The following is a 19431-nucleotide window of genomic DNA, read 5'->3' on the forward strand; positions in this document are numbered from 1 at the left end:
AGTAATAGTCCATGATATGCATATCCGACATGTTGTTTATCCTTTTGTTCATTGTTGGGATATTTGGGTTATTTCTACTTCTAGGTCATTGCAGATGGCACTGTTATAAACATTTGTTGGAACGCCTCTTTTCAGTTCTTCGGGTTATACAGCTTGGAGTAAAACTTCTGGGTCATAGATTTCTATAACCTAATCTTGGAAGTAACATTCCATCACTCTCCCCTCGTGATCCCATGCCCTGAGCCATTTATCCAGTTCTGACAAGTGTAGACACCCATGTAACCACCACCATCATCAAGAGAGGGAACGTTGCTATCATCTAAAAAGGTTTCCATGTGATTCTTTTGGATATATACTGAGGTATATACCAAGGAGTGGGAATTTCCGGATCATATGGGATGATTTTGTATATTTAATAGTCTGAGGAGCCATTTTTTATCCCTTTTTCATATTCTGTTCATTAAAAGCAAATCCCAAGTCTTCTACACTCAAGGGTAGAGCTTATACATCGTCCTTATACAAAAGCACGAGTACCAGCAGCAGGGGATCCACGGGAACCACCCAAGAAGCCGCCTACTCCTCTGTAAGCAAATCCAGGCCACAACTGCACCCAGGAATTCCTGTTAAGTGCTCACAACATGCAAAGCACGAAAGTAGGTATTTTACGAGCCGGTCTGTCTTTGAGGTGGGTTGTTCCTCCCATTTTCTAGGAAAAGTTTTAGGCTCTGTGGCAAAGGGACCTGCCAGCCCTCACACAGGGCTCACAGTGGGGCCGAATCAGGACCCAGGTCTATCTCATTCCCTATCCTACACTTTTCCCTTTACCCTTCACCTCTCTGAGTCTCCTCAGGGAAGCCCAAGATACATGCGTGGGAGGAGTGTGGCAGTCTCTGACTCTCCGAAGGAAAGGCAATCATCCAGTTACCGCAGACACAGATGCTCATATGCGCATTCACACTGCCGATTCTGGTTGGTACCTGCCCAGAGGCATCTGGGAAAAATTCCCAGCTCAATTAGTGGAGGAAACGAGAGTTGAACTGAGCCCACAGCAGCCAGGCAAGAGGTCAAAGCGAAAGCATAAAGATAGGAGTTTGGCAGGCCCAAGAGTGAGTTCTGGTTTTGCTACTAACTTCCCATGTGATCCTTGGCAAACCCTTCCTAGTTCAATGAAAATGTTGGAATAGGTCAAAGGTAGGTAAGCTATGGCCTACGGGTCAAACCTGGCCCACCACCAGTGCTTATAAATACGGTTTTACTGGCACAGAGACACACTCAGTTGTTTACGTACTGTTGATGGCCTCTCTTGAGCTACGACAGGATAGTTGAGTCATTACAACAGAGACTGCCCGGCCCATACAGTTCAAAATATTGACTATTCTGACTATCTGATTCATTACAGGAAAAGTTTGCCAACCCCTGGACTAGATGATTTTTTTTTTAAGGGAGAGAGAAAGTGAGACAGATTACAGAGGGAGAGGAAGAGGGAGAAGCAGACTCGCCACTGAGCAGGGAGCCTGATGCAGGGCTCGATCCCAGGACCCCAGGATCATGACCTGAGCTGAAGTCAGAGGGTCAACCTACCATGCAGGGCCCCCCAGACTAGATGATTTTTGGGATGCTTTCTAACTCTAAAAATCTGATAATTCATAGAAGAAATGAATAACGCAATTAGCTAGGTACAGCCAAGAGAGCTGTTTGAAACTCTGTACCACACCACTGATGGAGATCTGACCATCCCCTAAGAGTCCTTGTTTTCTCAGTAAAAGCAGACCATAATCGGATGTCTTAGTTCAGGCTGCTACAACACATCACCAAAGACCAGGGGGCTTCAACAACAGACGTCCCTCAGAGCTCTGGAGGCTAGGACATTCAGGATCAAGGTGCCAACAGATCTGGTGGCTGATGAGGCTGCCTTCCTCACTTGTGAACACCCACCTTCTCGTTGTATCCTCACATGGTGGGGAGCAGAGGGAAAGATCCTGTGTCTTCTTCTCTTTGGATAAGGGCATTAATCCATCATGAGGGCTCCCTTCTCCTGACCTAATCTAACCTTAATCACCTCCCAAAGCCCTGCCTCCAAATACCATCATGTTGAGAATTAGGATTTCAACATAGATAATTTAGGGGTAGGGGGCTGTACAAATATTGAGTCTATAACATCAGAATAGGCATGAATTCATTCAACAAACATTTGCCGATGCTCAGTGTGCCTGTGCCTGGGCTGTGCCCCAGGGTCACAGACATGCAAAGGCGCAAGCCTTGCTCTCAAGGAGTTCCCAGACAGACAGATGGAAATGCCATGGGGGATTCAGAGGCGTTGTGGAGGGTCAAAGAGGACTTCCTGGAAGAGAGAGGTTTGTCTGGGGCCTTAAAATACACAGGGAGGATTAAAAGATGTTGGGAAAGTCTTCCAGACAGAGACCACAGCATGGACATAGGCTGAGATGGGGGAATGTTTGGAAAACACTTATCCACAGACTCTCTGACTAGACCGGTTGAGGGGACACACATCTGCAGACCCCTTGCTCCTCCAGGTGTGGTAGATTCCCTCCTGGCTTGCCAGTCCCTCACTGTAATTGTAGTCTAGACCTTCACCTTTGCCATCCCTTCTGTGGGTTGCGTTAGAGCTTCCTAGGGTGTGCCTCTGTGCCAAAAATGGTAGGAAATGGTTATTAAAGACTCTTTGTGGGGAAAAAGGCAGATAGACTCAGACTGGGAGAAGCAGGGCATCCTATAAAGGCCTAGACAAGGAGCTGGAAGGTTTAAGCTCTGTATCAGTTAGCTATTCCTGCATAACAAAACACCCCATACCATAGCTGCTTAAAACCACAAACATTTCTTATTGCACATGGTTTCCAAACATCAGGAATCCCAGAGTGGTCCAGCTGGGCAGTTCCACTCAGTCTCTCTCAGAGAAGCAGTCCCTGCAAAGCCTAACTATAGATGGAGAATAGACCCCAAGAGCCCTCCCGGGGCTCTTCCAGGCCTCAGCTCTTCATTGGCTGATGGACACAGACTTCAGTCCTCACCACAGCACCGCCCACAAAGTGACAGCTGTTCCTGCCAGGGTGAGCCATCCAAGCGAGAACAGAAGCATTCGAGAGAGTGCCCAAGATGGAGACCACAGTCTTTTATAACCTAATCTTCAAAGTGACATCCCACTACTCCTGCTGTAGTCTATTGGCCAACTAACCCCGGGGCAGTGTAGGAGAAGGCGAACATAAAAGTGTGCCTCAGGGAGGGATGCCTGGGTGGTTCAGTGGTTAAGTGTCTGCCTTCTTCTCAGGTCATGGTCTCAGGGTCCTGGGATTTAGCCCCATGCGGGGCTTCCTGCTCCTCAGGAAGTCTGCTTCTCCCTCTCCCTTTACATCCCCTTGCTGGTTTTCTCGCTTTCTCAGATAAATAAATAAAATCTTAAAAAAAAATAAAGTTGTGCCTCAGGGAGGTGGAGTCATCAGGGGCCATCTTAGAGGTTGCCTGCCATGCCCATGGGTGTCACTAACCCCCTCAGCCTATTTCTCCATCTGTACATCTGTCTGAGCCACAGTCCATTGTTTTTTATTATAACTGAGGCCTGCCTGACAAATAGCTAGGGGGTTGGGGCCATTCCTTTTCTAACCCATCAGTCTGACCACCTCCAACTGTCTCAACCCCTTCCAGAATGTTCCAGAAAATTCTAATGAAAAAATATTAGAAACAAGTTCAAATGTCCATTGACAGCAGGAGGATGAACAAATTGTGTTTCATGTGACAGAACACCATACAGCAGTAAAAATGAGCAAACCAGAGCATGGGACAAATCTCAAAAACATATTGAGTATAAAAAGCAAGTTGTATCAGAATACCTACGGCATTGTTCCTTACATGAAAGCCAAAAACATACAAACCTAATGATGTATTATTTCAGGATACGTATTTATATGGTAAAACCATCACATAAGCTAAGAGATGGTAAACGCAAGACACAAGATCAAGGCTGTCCTTTGTCAGGAGAGGGAGACAGATGACCAAGAGGCATGCAGGGAGCTTTCAAATATTGGAAATATTTGATTTCTTAAGCTAGAGCAAGGATGCCTGATTTTGTATGACCCTCGAGCTAAGAATGGATTCACATTTTTTTTTATTAGTTGGGGGTGGGAGGGAAGACTGTTTCATGATATGTGAAAATTATATGAAATTCATATTTCAGCATCCGGAAATAAAGTCTCACTGGCATACACTTGTGCCCATTTGTTTAGGTATCGTCTGACTCCTTTCGAGCTACAGTGGCTGAGCTGACTAGAGGAGCCAGAGCCTTTCTGAACTGCAAAGCTGAAAATATTTACTATCTGGCCCTTTATAGAAAAAGTTTGCTTGGTGGGGGGGGCGGGGTATGTGGATATCCATCTTATTATTTCTTGTAGTTTAAAATTTTTTAAAATTTAAATTCAATTTAGCGAACATATGTGGTATTATTAGTTTCATATTTCTTATAGTTTATATCTAAATTCATTATATCTAATATTGAACCTCACCAAACTATTTGCAATTCCTAGAATACAGCACGTTCTCTCACCCCCAGGCATTTGCATGGGCCGTCCTCCCTACGGGAAGACCCTTCTTCACTTCCTCCAGCTTCTGGTGGTTCCATCATTTCAATCTCTGCCTTCACTGTCCTACAGCCTTCTGCTCCTCTCTGTTTGTGCCTTCTTCTCATCCCACTCTTACACAGACGCCCATCTGGTAATCCTGAAGGATCTCATCTTGAGAGCCTTAACTTAATCCCATCTGCAAAGACTTTTTCAGATAAGATCACTCTTGCAGTTTCTAGGGGTTAGGAACTGAGTATATCTTCGCGCAATCCCCCACACTTGATTACATTAAAAGCTATCCATCTGTCTTGCACTCTGAATGGATCTCCTATGTTGATTGTAGCATCATACATTGGTCATTTGAAAAATATTGGTTTTGGCAATGCAGAGGTTGTCATATTTCATTATTCAATATCAGAACATCCCCTTCATTAAAATCACTGCCCATATTATCAGAAAAGCCTTCCTTTGGCTGTCAGAAACCAGTCAAGCACATAGCAGCAGGTGTAGGTTTTCCAAAAATCCTATTTTCCCTTGAAAGCTTGAATTTTATCATTAGCAACAAAACTGGGTTGTTTTCCTTGGAGTGACAGGCTCTTTTTGTTCATTTTTGAGAAAATGTCTGGCAAACAGCCAAGTCTGAATCATGGTTGGTCAGACGTTTCAAATGAAATTGATGTTCCCTGAAGAAAGATCATAAACTTCATTCAAGTGTTTCTCCTGGAGATGGCCCCTGAAATTAAGTCTCAATAGAAGGGCTTTGTATGAAAAAAAAAAAAAAAGAAGAAGAAGAGCTTTGTACGTACTTCCCACTTTGTCCCACGAAATGTCTGAAAGACATGCACTTGCCCATTATGGGGCCAACTGTGTCTCCCTAAAAGGGATGTTGAAGTCCCATTCTCCAGCACTTGTGAATGTGACTTTATTGAGTGATAGGGTCGTGGCAGCTGTCATCAAGTTAACATGAGACCACCAGGCTGGACCCTCATCCAACATGACCTGGGTCTTTATGGGAAGAGGAAACATTAAAGTCACATATAAAAAGGAGACCATGTGACAATGAGGCCAAGGAATGCCAAGGATTGAGAGCCAGCACCAGAACCTACCTAGAAAAGGCCAGGAAAGATCTTCCCCAGAGCCTTCGGAGGGAGTGCGGCCCTGCTGAAAACTTGATTTCAGCTTCTAGCCTCCAGAACTGGGAGAGAAGCCATCTCTGTTGTTTTGAGCCACCCCCTCCTTGGAATTGTGTCATGACCGTCCCAGGAGTCCAATCTCCCAGGCCGTGTCTGGGCTCCACCGTGATGTGACCTGGTATGTGGCAAGCTCCGTGTCTCAGGCTGCTCAGGATGCTGTAACAAAATACCAAAGCCTGAGCGGCTTAAACAACAGATTTGTATTTCTCACAGCACAGAGGCTGGAAGTCCAAGATCAAGGTGCCGACTAATTTGGCCTCTTGTCAGGGCCTGATTCTTGACTTGTAGACAGTCACCTTCTTTCTGTGTCCTCACATGGCTTCTCCTCTCAGTCCTCCTCTTCTGATAAAGACTACTCTTAATAGGACAGGTCCCCGCTCTCGATCCAATAATTTAAACCTAATCACCTCCCCAAAGCCCCATTTCCAAATGCCACCACTGTGATGGTTAATTGTAGATATCAACTCAACTGGGCTGAGGGATGCCCAGATGGCTTCTCAGATATGATTTTTGGGTGTGTCTGGGATGGTGTCTACTGCTAAGGGATTAACATCTGAATTGATTAACTGAGTGAAGTGGATGGCCATCCCCAGTGGCCAGTGGGCATCACCCAATCCTTCAAGGTCCCCGAAAGAACAACAACAAAAAAAGACGGACAAGTTCCCTCTCTTCTCCACTTGAGCGGAGACATATACATTGTCTCCTGCCCTTGGGCATCAACACTCCTGGTTCTGGAGCTTTTGGACTCAGATCTGGGCTCAGGCCTTCAGCCCCCTGATTCTCAGATCTCGGGACTCAGAATAGATTGGATAAATAAGTTACAGCCCTCTCAACAGAATTCTATGCAGCCATTGAAATGAATGACGTAGATCTCCAGGAGACTGCCATGAAAAGGAATCCATGTTGTATTATGATGTGTCAAAAGGACAGTGCCGAAGGGAGTGTGTGGTATGATTCCAGTTTGGTCAAAACAGACAAAAGCTTTTCCCCACGTGTGTTTATGTGTGCATAATACAAGGACCATTCATAGTGGTTATCTCTTGGAAGGATCTCTGGTTTTTTCCGTGGAGTTGGCATATCTCCCTCACTGGGAACCCTAGATCCAGGAGTGAAGGCTTTGTTTACTGATACAGTGGCCATAAAGAAATCCCACTGTACAGCTATTGGGGGCCCATAGCCAACTTCACACTTTGACAACCATGTGTGAATAAAACACTCACTGTTGTGGGTTGAATTGGGTCCCCCGCCAAAGTTCACAAGAGGAAGTCCTAACTGCTGGTACTTGAGAATATGACCTTATTTGGAGAGAGGACCTTTAGAGAGATGACCAAGTTCAAATGAAGTCAGTAGGGTTGCCTCTAACCCAACAGCATGATTGTCTCTGAAAGAAGAGGGAATCAGGGCATCCAGACATGCACAGAGGGCTGATGACACGGAGACACAGGGAGAGCACAGCTGGCTACAAGCCCAGGAGAGAGGCCTGGGACAGATCCTCCCGCAGAACCCTCAGAGAGAACCAGCCCTCCTGCCACCTTGCTCTCAGCCTTCTGGTCTCCCAATCTGTGAGCCAATCCACTTCTGCTGTTCAAGCCTACAGTCTGTGGCACTCTGCTATGGCAGCTTTCGCAAAGTGTTATACCCATTAGACAAAAGACTAAGAAGAACCTCTCCCTGAACGATGGACCTGGAACAAAATTGCAATTAGGTAAGTGAGTGAGGAGGCCAGTTCTGTCTGGACACAGAGACAGACACATGCTATTGGACTGTGGCATGAATGTCCTCACCGAACATCCTAGACTGTCTCCTGAAAGGAGATCCTGCTCTCCATGCCCTATAAAAGCAGAGACTTCTGTTTGTGCATCTGTCAGAGTTTGGTTTTTTTTTTTAAGATTTTATTTATTTATTTGACAGAGAGCACACACAAGTAAGGGGAGGGACGAGCAGAGGGAGAGGGAGAAGCAGGCTCACTGCAGAGCAAGGAGCTCAATGTGGGGCTCGATCCCAGGACCCTGAGATCATGACCTGAGCCAAAGGCAGACACTCAACCAACTGAGCCCTCCAGGTGCCCCTCAGATTTTTTAAATGATAAAAACAATACAGTCTGGTTGTGAAAAATGCCAACAACAGAGAAATGCATGAAGAGAAAAAGCGAGATTTAGCCCCTCTTGCCTACAACCCACCATCCCAGAGGCAAATGCTATGAACAGTTCTCCTACACATGTAAACGCTCAGGACGTGACAGCTGTGGTTGGCATGTGTCTCTTCGGCCTGAACGTAAGTGTCTCTTTGGTAACAAATTATGCCTTCGCTTCTTCATAAATGGTTGAATCTCAGAGTATTTCTCTGACTTTGAGCTTCTTAACCAAGATCTCATTGACCAGGTTCCAGTCAAGGACACGGAGGAATTAGATGTTCCGCAGACTTCCTGGGACCTTACGCAAAAATTGTGTGTACGTGTCATCTTCTAGGAGAGGGTCCAGAGCTTTTACTGAGGATGTTGAAGTGTGATCTGTAACCTCCAAAAACTTACAGAACCAGTGGGCAAAAATGAGGCCAATTGCCGATTTCCACCGCCGGGACCATTCTGGACCTTCCTGTAATTCAGAATACAGGAGATGCGGGACCTGGTTTCAAATACTACTGCAGTTACTACGTTGTCACTAGCTGTATGACCAGGGGCCTGGCTCCCCCATCCGTAATGTAGGAATGATAAGAGTGGCCACACCTAGGAACTGAGAGCTGAGCCGAGACTGGAGAGAGGCGCTCACCTGGGGCAAAATACTTGCAGGGGTTTCCCAACACATCGGTGATGGCAGATAAATATTTTTTTCCTATTTGAATCCATTTTTTTTAAAAAAAAATACAAAACACAAAATAAATAAATCCATTTTAAAAATTAAGGTAAAACTCATGGAACATAAAATTAATTGTCAGGGTGCCTAGCTGGCTCAGCGGGTGGAGCGTGTGACTCCTGCTCTTGGGGTTGTTCGAGCCCCGCGTTGGGCGCAGGCATTACTTAAAAATAAAATCTTAAAATAAATAAATACGTTTAACGTGCACAACTGGGTGGCAGTTCGTACTTTCACAGCCATCACTCTGTCTAGTTCCAGAACATTTCTGTGGCCCCCGAGGATACCCCATCCCCATAAGCAGTCACTCCCCATTCCCCTCCCCCAGCCCCTGAGAACCACCAATCTGCTTTCTGTGTCTGCGGACTTGCCCGTTGGACGTTTCATATCAATTGCCCTTTGCAATGTCTTCCCGGTTCTTTCCACATGTAGCTTATGTCAGCACTCCCTTCCCTTCTACGGCTGAGTAACATTTCATCGTAAGCATTGTTCTCATTTTGTTTATCCATTTACCAGTAATGGACATTTGGGTTGTTTCCGCGTCTGGCTATTGTGGTTAGTGCCGCTCTCTGAACATCCTTGTACAGGATTTGCTCGAACACCTGTTTTGGTTCTCTTGGGTGTATACCTAGGAATGGAGTTGCAAGATCGTATGGAAATTCTTTTTGTAATTATTTTTATTTATTTGTTTAAAGATTTTTTTTTTTTTTAATTTGACAGAGAGAGAGATCACAAGTAGGCAGAGAGGCAGGTGGGGCGGGGCTGGGGGTGGGGGTGGGGGGAAGCAGGCTCCCTGCCAAGCAGAAAGCCCAATGCAGGACTTGATCCCAGGACCCTGGGATCATGACCTGAGCTGAAGGCAGAGGCTTTAACCCACTGAACTACCCTGGCACCCTGAAAATTCTATGTTTAACTTTCCAAGGCAACTCCAAGCTCTTTTCCATAGAGCGTCTATCACTTAACGCTCCCACCAGCGGTGTACAAGGGTTCCAATTCCTCCACATCATTGCCAATACTTATTTTCTACTCTTTTTTTTTAATTTTTTAAAAGATTTTATTTATTTATTTGACAGAGAGATATCACAAGTAGGCAGAGAGGCAGTCAGAGAGAGAGAGAGAGAGAGGGAAGTAGGCTCCCTGCTGAGCAGAGAGCCCCATGCGGGACTTGATCCCAGGACCCTGAGATCATGACCGGAGCCGAAGGCAGCGGCTTAACCCACTGAGCCACCCAGGTGCCCCTTATTTTCTACTCTTTTGACTACAGGTGTCCTGGCAGGTGTGAGATGCTATCTCACTGTGGTTTTGATTTACAGATAAATAATATTTTAAAGTAATATTTCCTAAAACTCGAAATCCACACCAAAAAAAACCGTGCCTGAGCGGAACATCAAAATCTTAATGAGAATGGCACCCAACCCTGCATGTGTATACTCAACTCGCTTGCCTCACCGTATTTAAAATTGTGATAGTTCATTCATTGCGGATTTCTCGGCATTGGCTTTAATTTTTCTAAATATTATCTGAAAATATTACACGTTTATCACCATGAAAATTTAAAGGTATTATTTATTTTTGTTGCTGGGTTTTTGTGTGTGCCCTCCCCCCAAAATGTGGCACCCCAGCCCGTCTCCGGCTTCCCCCTCTCCCTCTGCGCTGTGCTCAAGCGGTTTCTGCTCATTCACGTGGCAGCTCCCGCGCTGACCTCAAGAGGGCGCCCCTTCCCAGCTCATTCTCAGCCCAGGCGCGTCCTTGGGGACTAGGAGTTTGATTGGGGTTATTAACATCTCCCTGCCGGGATGCCTCTTGTATAAGATGGGAATGATAGGCAGAGGTGTGGAAATCCCCTCTCCTAGGGCTCAGCCCCTACCCAACACATAATGATCATTGTAACTATTCCCTGAGAACAGGGTTGGAAGAATATATTACACTCTTAAGGCAGAGAATTTGAAACACAAAGTAGGCAGAATGGTACAATGAACCGCCAGCTCCAGGTCCCGCTGCTACCCCTCCCTGGCCAACCTCACCCCATCCATCTTGTCGTCTGGGATTATTACTCCAAAGTAAATTCCAGTCATTCTAGAAATCTTATTCTATAAATATTTTATTATGCATCTCTGAAAGATAAAGACACTTAAAAAAAAAGAAACCTTACCATGATATCATCATCGCACTTTAAAAACTTTGCCAAGAATTCTCTAATCCTTACAGATTCCTATATAGCTCACAAATGTTGGGCTTTGAAGCTCAGCGCCGTCATTTCCTTGCCAAGGGAACTTGGGCAAATTGCTAAACTTCTCTGAGGCATATTCTCTTTCTTCCTTTTTAAAAATTTTTAAGTCATCTCTACACCCAATGTGAGACTTGAGCTCACAACCCAGAGATCAAGCATCACCTGCCCTACGGACTGAGCCCACTGGGTGCCCCTCTGAAGCTTTTTTTTTTTTAAGATTTTATTTATTTATTCATGAGAGACAGAGAGCATAAGTAGGCAGAGGGAGAGGGAGAAGCAGGCTCCCCACTAAGCAAGGATCCCAATGTTGGCTCCATCCCAGGACCCTGGGATCATGACCGGAGCCTAAGGCCGATGCTTAACCGACTGAGCCATCTAGGCACCCCCGCTTCTGAAGCTTATTTTCATCATGGGTAAACTGGGGTGGCGTAAGGAAGCTCCCAGGTCACAGGAAGAATCAGAGACCATACGCTACATTAGCACCTGAAGCTAAGAGCTCCTCATCATAGAATGACATGATGATGGTCACAGGAATAGAGGAACATTAAAGAGCCATGGTTCTCCACCAGAGAGTGGAGGTGAGGATTCTGTTCTCCAGGGGACAGGTGACGATGTCAGGAGACATTTTTGGTTGCCCCTGGCATCTAATTGGCGGAGACCAGGGTGGGGGGGTGATTCTCAGCAGCCTACAGCGAGCGCACTGTGGAAGCTTTGCTACCGCCTCCCCTACCTTTACCTACCAACCCCCCCCCCCTTTTAATCTGGAACCAGACCCCATACTGGGAGGAGAGGGCAAGACCAAAGAAAATCAGTCCATTTCAGAAGGGTAGGTGGCAGGTTTGATAAGCAAGGGAACTTACCTACCAGGCTTGTCTAGTAGACAAGCAGATCTCCACAACTACCAGCCAGAATCTTAACATTTACGTAGAGGCCTCCACTGGGTTCAGGCTCATACACCATCCAGATGGTCTTAACACCACATCACTATCTCAAGGCTGTGTCCTTGGGGAGCATCTAGCACGGGGAAGGCCAGTGGAGCCAACACTCCAAGGACAGGGGAGGGGGAGGAAGAGCCTCTCGCTGCCCCGGTCCAGCTGGTGGGTCAAATCTGCAGTCATGTGTTCTCAGGGACCTCCTCCAACGTGCACACCCCACTGCAAAGAGTGCTCTGGCCTCAAATATTAGCCGTGCTGAGCCAGAGAAACCCTGCTCTAGAAACTTAGATTTCATTTAACGCTTGCAGGGACATCGACATTGGACACTCTGATTCCTGACTCTGCCACTTGTTGGGTGAGCCTGGAAGTAATAGTAATTGATCATGACCCACATTTCATGGGTCCTTCGCATGCCCCAGGCACAGCATTAGGCTCAACTGCTTGAGTGAATTTCGTTGTCTCGTCAACTCAGGAGATCGTGAAGAAGACTTAAGCCCAGAGAGGTCAAGTGGCCGGGGCGAGGAGACTCGTCTCTTTGGACCTCATTTTTTTTTCATCTGTGGGACAGGATGATAATGTCTGCCTCTCAGGCCCACTGCCCACGCAGGATGCCAACCAGCTGGCACCTGATGGACACTTAACACACGGCCTCCTCTATGACGAGTGTCTTAGCCCGGCACCCAACGGTTAACCATCGAGTCTGGCTAAGTGCCCAGCTAAGCCAGGGCCCGAGAGCCACACAATTTCTCTCATTATCCCAGTTGCTGGGTGAATTGGCACGGAGAGACCTGGGAAGTACCTAAGACAAAAGTTTCTAGGATTGCTGCTGGCCTGGCTTCTGGGCATTGGTGCAACCAGAAAACTTTCTTCTCCAGCCTACTTCTCCAGAAGATTTGAAGTTGGCCCTTCCACCACAGGCGAGAGTGAGAAGGAGGCTGGAGCCCCCAAGAAGCCCAAGAAGGCGGGCCCTGCAAGGGGCCTCCATCCTTCCTGGGGAAAAGCAGTCTTGCTCAGTTGCCTGCAGTGACAAGTAGGAGCCAAGGAAGATGGACAGTTGTGGATGAGCCCGTCGGTGGGAATATCATTGAGTGAGCACCTACTATGTGCCGAGCATGCCGACCTTGGCGGACAAAGTCCTTGTACTCATGGGACTCATGTTCTTGTGGAGAGACAAGCAATAAAGAAGCAAGAAGACACATATCAGCTGGTGGTGAGTACCATGCAGAGAATTAAAACAGGGTGATGGCATCAGGAGTGACCTGGGGCGGGGTTGGTCATCGAGCCACGGGACGGTCAGGGACAGCCTCCTAGGAAATGGCATTTAAACCAAGGTGTGGAGGTCAGGAAAGGGTTCAGAATGGGGAGTTCAGGTCAGCCTAAGGCCCTCAGGCTGCAAGAAACTGGTTGTCTCGGGCTGGGGGTTCTCAACCAGACATGACTGTACCCCTTAGCAGACGCTGGCAATGTCTGGAGATATGTCTCATTGTTGCAGCTTTGGTTAGGGGTGGGGAAACCTACTGACATCCAGCGAGTCAAGGCCAGAATGTTCCTCAGCAGTCATACACTGCACACGATGGCCCCCACTGCGAAGAATGATCGGGTCCCAGACGCCAGCAGTGCTGAGATTGGAAAAGTCCGGGCTCCATGGTTAGAAAGAAATCCTAGTGTGAGCGTCAAGGTCAAAATCTTCCAATCCTCCTGTGAGCAAGGGAACATGGCCATGTCCTGGAGTGGGGTAGAGTTCAAGGGGCCTACTGGGAACTCTAACAAATGGAGGAAGAAGCAGAGATTTGGCGGGAGGCAAATTCAAGGTCAGGAGATTGGTGAGGTGATGGGAAAAGGCCTAGACTTTCCAAGGAGTCAAGAGTTGGGGCTTAGGTGAGGTCAGCAGGGTGTAGCTTAATCAGAGGGTCTGGATGGATCAGGGGAAGGTGTCTGGATGGTCAGGCTGGCTCAGCAGGGAGGGTGCCCCTGGAGGAGAAGGGGCCAGAGACCAGTACTCACTCCCAGACCCTGCCCTTCCAAGCTAGTGAAAAAGTTCTCACCATAATCCTCAGTTTTCCTCATCTGTAAAATGGTGACAGTCAGTGATGTTACAATGTTTTTCAGGTCTATGCAGGCAAGGCTCACTCGGCAGCCTGGGTGGTCCACACTCTGCTTCAAAAAGGTTTGCCCTTGACTGGCTCCTAGCATGTGCCCTCTTGGAATGTCTTGCCTGATCGGAGTGTGTTTGCTTACCTGGGGGCCTCAGAATATACCCGAGAGTCTATGCTAACGATGTGCTTTATGGTGGGGACCTTGGGCCTCGTGAAATCCTCTGCGGAGGGGCTACGGGGGGGCTAGACTCTGAAGTCAGCCATGTCTGTGTGATTAATGCCCAGGAAAAACCTGGACACACCAAGACCCCAGGGAGCTTCTCTGGTTGGCTGTCCTCTGAGCCTGTTGTCACACACTGAAAATTCAGTGCTGCCCGCACAACTCTGCTGGGAGGGGACAACCAGAGCCCCAAGCCCCGTGTCTCCTGGACTCAGCCCGGCACGCCTCTCTCCTTGGCCGCCCTTCACCTGTGTCCTTGCACTATAATGAACCATCTCCATGAGAACAGCTTTCCCGAATTCTGTGCGTCCCTCTAAGGAATCCTTGAATCAGAGAGTGGGGTGGGGGAGGTCTTGGAGACCCCTGAAAGACAGACTCTTTTCCTGGGTGGAGGAGGCAGGAAAGGGAAGTTGAGGCAGAGAAGGAAAAGGTATAAAAAAGCTCAAGCCGTTTGGTTGAACTGATACAACCATTTCTCAAGGGCCTGTATGTAAAGCGAGGACTTGGCATCCCAACTCCCAAAGGCCTCGCTCCCACGGGGGTCATCGCGGGCATGTTTGTAATTCATTCTGGCTTTCAGGCCCATCGTGCTTCCTATGTTCAGATCCCGAGGGGAGTGCCTTTCTCTCCTGGTCCTAGCCCATCCTTGAGCAGTTCTCACTCCCAACTCACAGACGATACAGCTGATGTCCCCGGAGAGAGGCCACTTGCTTAAGTCCCCCAGGACAGTGATGGACAGTGATGGCATCCCGACCAGGTCCGTGGACACCCAGGTATACTTTCTTTCTCCTGCAGTTTGTTACTATGGACAGGTGGGTGGGCAGAACTCAGATCACCCGGGCATTTTCAGTAAGGTCAAATAATGAGACCTTAAAAATTTCCTGGTCATAGAGGCCCTGGTTTTGGTTCATTTCTCTCTCCCGGCTTTATTGACGGATGATCGGTGTATGTGTGAGTTTAAGGTACCCAGCATACTGATCTGACGCGCTTCTATCTCGCTCCGTGATTACCGCGGTGCATTAGTGAACATCTCTAAAACACACCTCATTACTATTTTTTTTCATGGTGAGAAGCTTGGAGATCTATGCTGTAAGAGACTCTCAAGCATATAATATTATATTATATATATATAATATAATATATTATATATTATTATATTATATATATTATATATAATATAATATGTTATTATAATTATATATAATTATAATATATTATGTTATATATAATATTATATGCTTGAGAGTCTCTTATATATATAATATAATATATTATATATAATATTATATTATATATATAATATATATATATAATAATAAAGTATTATTAACTGTGATCCCCACGCTGTGCGTTAGATCCCTAGGTCGGTCCTATTCACCTTTTAACTGGAAGTTGGTAACCTTCGACTGACCTCTCCCCATCTCCCCACCCCCTTGCCCCTGCAACCATCACTCTACTTTCTGTTTCGATGACCTTGGCTTTTTTTTTGATTCCGCATACCAGTGAGATCTGTCAGTAATTTGCCCATTTCACCTAGCAGAATGCCCTCCAGGTCTCTTCGTGTTGTCACAAGCAGTGTTTTGGGATTATTTCAAAGAGCCCGTCTTGGTTTGATGTGGATAGGTCCCCAACTGCCCCTGGAGATCTGCTAATCTCCTTCTCATCTGAGAGAGTTGGCCTCAGGCTCCACGGTTCACGCAGGCAAGGAGATCTGGCTAGAGTTGATTGAAAGCTGGTTTCTCCGTTTCTCGGCACTGCTGACATTCGGGGACAGATAATCCTCTCTGGTGGGGCTATCCTGTGCATGGTAGGGGGCTGAGCAGCGTGGCCAGGATCTACCCACTGGATGCCAGCAGCTCTCCCTCCCCACGTCGTGACAACCAAAATGTCCCCAGATATTGCGAGGGTCCCCTGGGAAGAAGAATATTCCCCTGTTGAGAATAGGATGCCCAGTGCCTGGACCCCCTTTGGAGGGGACAGGGAGCACAGCCAGAGGTGGGGTTTCCGCTAAGTGTTTGCCCTTCTGGCCCGCCCCGCCCCGCCAGGACCTGCACGACTCCCAGCATCTGATAGCTTCCCTCCGCACACCTGGGCCCCGGGCTCAACTTTCAGGGATCCCCAGAGAACCTAGGTGTTCCAGAGGCTGGCTGGTCCCCAGGCCCCAACGCCGGGCTCCAGGAAACGGTAGTTGCCATAGCGACTGCTGAGCTCTTGGGGTGAGGAGCTGGCTGGTTGAGGGGCAAAAGTCTCCAGTGCCTGGAGGAGCCAACATCCAGGGGCCTCAGCTGGGAGGCCGCTGTCCAACGTCCCCCCGTTAGTGCTCGCAGACCGAGCAAAACAGCGGGGAGCGGCTGCTTCAGCTCCCCGGGGGCGCTGGAGGTGGCGGGGACTCCCAGGCACCGAGGGGGTAAGATGGACGCCCCACTCCAGATTGCCCCATCTGGCTGCCTTCCCAGGAAGGCCCCCTGGCCTCTGGCCTGAGGTCTCTGAGTCCCAGGCCCTATCCTGGGGAAGTATCATCCAGCTGGACAGGCAGCATGAGCGTGGGCCCCCTCAGCCCAGGCACCCGCCGGCGGCTTCTCCAGGGTCAGACAGGCCCCCTCCCAGCGCCTCTGCCCAGCAGCGTGGCCATCTTCATCAGCTCCACAGTCTCGGGTAAGGGGCAGGGCAGGGCAGGGCTGGGGGGTGACAAGTCAGCAGGTACTCCTGGGAGAGGGGCCAAGTGGCCAGTGCATGGTTCAGAGGGTCCTCTAGGAGACCTGGGTAAGAATGCAGCCTGGCCAGTGACCCACATGGAACTGGTGAAGGGGAGCCTCCTAGACCCTCTGTGTCCTCTTCAATAAGCCAGACTGAGAGCCTGACTTGATAGAATTGCTATGAGGGGGCAGATCATATTGCAACTAACTTTTAGGATGAAGGGACCACACACCAGGTTTAAAGAGTGTGAGAGCCATTCCCCCACCCCTGCCCCCAGACACCAGGCTTTGCATGACCCCAGCCTCCTCATCTCCCATCTTGCTCTCATAGGGTCCTCCCCTCAGCCCCCTGCTGTAGTCACCCTGGGCTGCAGCAGATCGTGGGACTCTTGAAGTCCTGGGCCCCATAACCAGTAGTCATGGATGTGTGTCTAATGTCTGGCTCCTCCGAGCAGGCAGCCAGCCCTGTGGGGGCAAGGACTAAGCACGGCAGTGTGCTAGCAGACATCTACTAGCCTGTTCCCCCCAAATTTAAACAAAACAAAACGAAAAACACCAAAACACCTGGTTTGTACCATCTGCCAATTTCCCTGGTGTAAATCCTTCCGCCAGGGTCCATTTTGAGCTGCCGATAGGACTTTTCCAAACAAGGAGGCAGGCAGAGACGTGTGGCAGTCCAACCTTGACTAATAGTGCCCTGATACAACATCAGCAGCCCGGACCAAACTCCAGAACAGAGCGCAGAGCCAAATGCCATGAAATAATCAGGAAGTGATGCACTTTGCTTATTTGCCATCTCTGCCTTTTCCGTTGTTCAGTTCCGATGATTCAATTGCTCATGGTGGCTATGTGAATTCACAAAATTCCTGCCCTTGATGGTGAAGCGAGGTCCTGAGCATAAAGCAACTTCCTAACAGACACTTTATGGACGGATGTGAATAACCCGTGGAATGCGTTAGACGGCATGCGAGGGGCGGGGGGAGGAGGCACAGCCAAGACTGGAAGCCAGGTCAGCTCCTATCCCAGGGCCTGGATAGCTTCTTTGTGCCAACAGCTTTGGGAGTCCTTCCCTGAACCCTCCGACGCCCTCCCCCTGAGCTGGGGGAGAAGACGAACATTTCTTCCACACCTACTTACGTGCTTTTACTTGTCCTCAACTAACACTTACCGAGCAACTGTGTTGAGTGCTAAGAATTTGGCCATGACCAAGACAAGCAGAGGTGTTTGACTGTGGGGAGCTCGCAGCCCTGCAAAGTAGAAGCATCATCCCCAATTACAAAGGCGGAGGGGGGGGGACTGAGCATAGCCTGACACTTGGCACTGGGCCACACAGTGAAGTCAATGGTGCAAAAGGTCTTAGGATCCAGGTTTACCCCGGGTAGAGCTGCCAGATTTAGCAAAAGGAAAAAAAAAAAAAACAAACCAGCAAAACCAAGACACAGTTAAATTTGCATTTCAGATCAACAATGAATAATCCTTCAGTATAAGTATTTCCCAAACAGTGCACGACATGGGATATACTTATGCTAACAGATGCGTTGTTGTTTATCTGAAATGCAGATTCAGCTGGGCTTATCAGATCTGCGCATGTGTCCAAAATAGTGCATGGAGCAGGATATACTTATGCTATCAAGTCTTTCATTGCGTATCTGAAGCGCGGATTCAGCTGGGCGTCCCCTACTTTATCTGGCAACCCTAATCTAGGCTGACCAACCATCCAGGCTAGCTGGGACTGAGGGGTTTCCTGGGATGTGGGATTTTTAGTAGTAATACCAGGAAAGTCCCTCTCTGGTTTACTTCGTAGTTTTTGTATCTTTTCATTTGCCCCACAGGGCCCCACCCTTAGTGGGGACAAATGAGGCCAAAAACAGAGCTGTGAGGGCAAAAAAAGGGTTCTGGGATCTCTCAGCCAACGCGCTCTATGCTGTTCCTTGCAGATATGGATGCGGAGAGAGAAGCTCTGCAGAGCACAGCCTTCCCCGAAGTGCAAACCTTCTGCCAAAAGCACGGGCTGATGTTCGAGGTAATAGCTTCCTCCCTGCCTCAGCGTCCCCTGTCCTGAAATTAGGGAACAAGGGCGTGCACTGGCAATGCAGGTTCTGCACTGGCAATGCAGCGTGGAGATGAAAGTCCTCTAAAAAGGTGGCGGGGAGGGATGGCAGGCCCAGGCACTGCGAGAAGCCCAGGAGGTGTGGGAGCGCTGGAAGTGGCCACCGTCGGACCCCGCTCCTTGGGCACGCCACTGAACTGACTTTCGTTGTTGGTTTGTCCTGCTCTCCTGGCTCTCCCTGCACTGGGGCAGCTTCCGGGGGAGTCTAAGAGGACTGGGGGGTGTTTGGGGTGTACACAGAAGTGCGATGTGCCTTTTTCAGGAGCGCTAATGGTGTACCTGCCAGGCACAGTCACCGCAGTCCCCAGACAGAGACCCCCACTGCTCTCCCACCAATCTGGAGGTGGGGCGTTGACCTGCCCATTTTGATGCAGAAACCAATAAAGCGTCTTTGGAGCATTGGCTTCAGTTGACCCTGACTCCTTGACCTGTAGGACAGCGAGCCACGCCCTCAAAGGTCCCCATGATTATAAGACCCACTGTAGATTCTGTATTGCTGAGAAAGAAGCTGTGCTGGGAAGTGGACTCTGC

The 19431-nt window shown here is 48.4% G+C and overlaps 1 protein-coding gene across 4 annotated transcripts in view; it reads left to right on the plus strand.

The window, feature by feature from the left end:
- The first annotated feature begins 12573 nt into the window (after nt 1-12573).
- The window catches only part of NWD1 (NACHT and WD repeat domain containing 1), a 61794-nt gene continuing 54936 nt past the window's right edge, over nt 12574-19431 (plus strand). The window contains exons 1-3 of one of the 4 annotated variants that reach the window (XM_045989716.1): nt 12574-12988; nt 14769-14851; nt 18728-18813. In XM_045989716.1, coding sequence (XP_045845672.1) covers nt 14836-14851; nt 18728-18813 — 102 coding nt within the window. In that variant the 5' untranslated portion in view covers nt 12574-12988; nt 14769-14835. Of the gene's footprint in view, nt 12989-14768; nt 14868-18727; nt 18814-19431 lie in introns of those variants that run through there. The other 3 variants (XM_045989715.1, XM_045989713.1, XM_045989714.1) reach the window with 3 other exon arrangements.

This window comes from Meles meles, chromosome 20, assembly GCF_922984935.1.
Source record: "Meles meles chromosome 20, mMelMel3.1 paternal haplotype, whole genome shotgun sequence".
NCBI classification, from domain to species: domain Eukaryota; kingdom Metazoa; phylum Chordata; class Mammalia; order Carnivora; family Mustelidae; genus Meles; species Meles meles.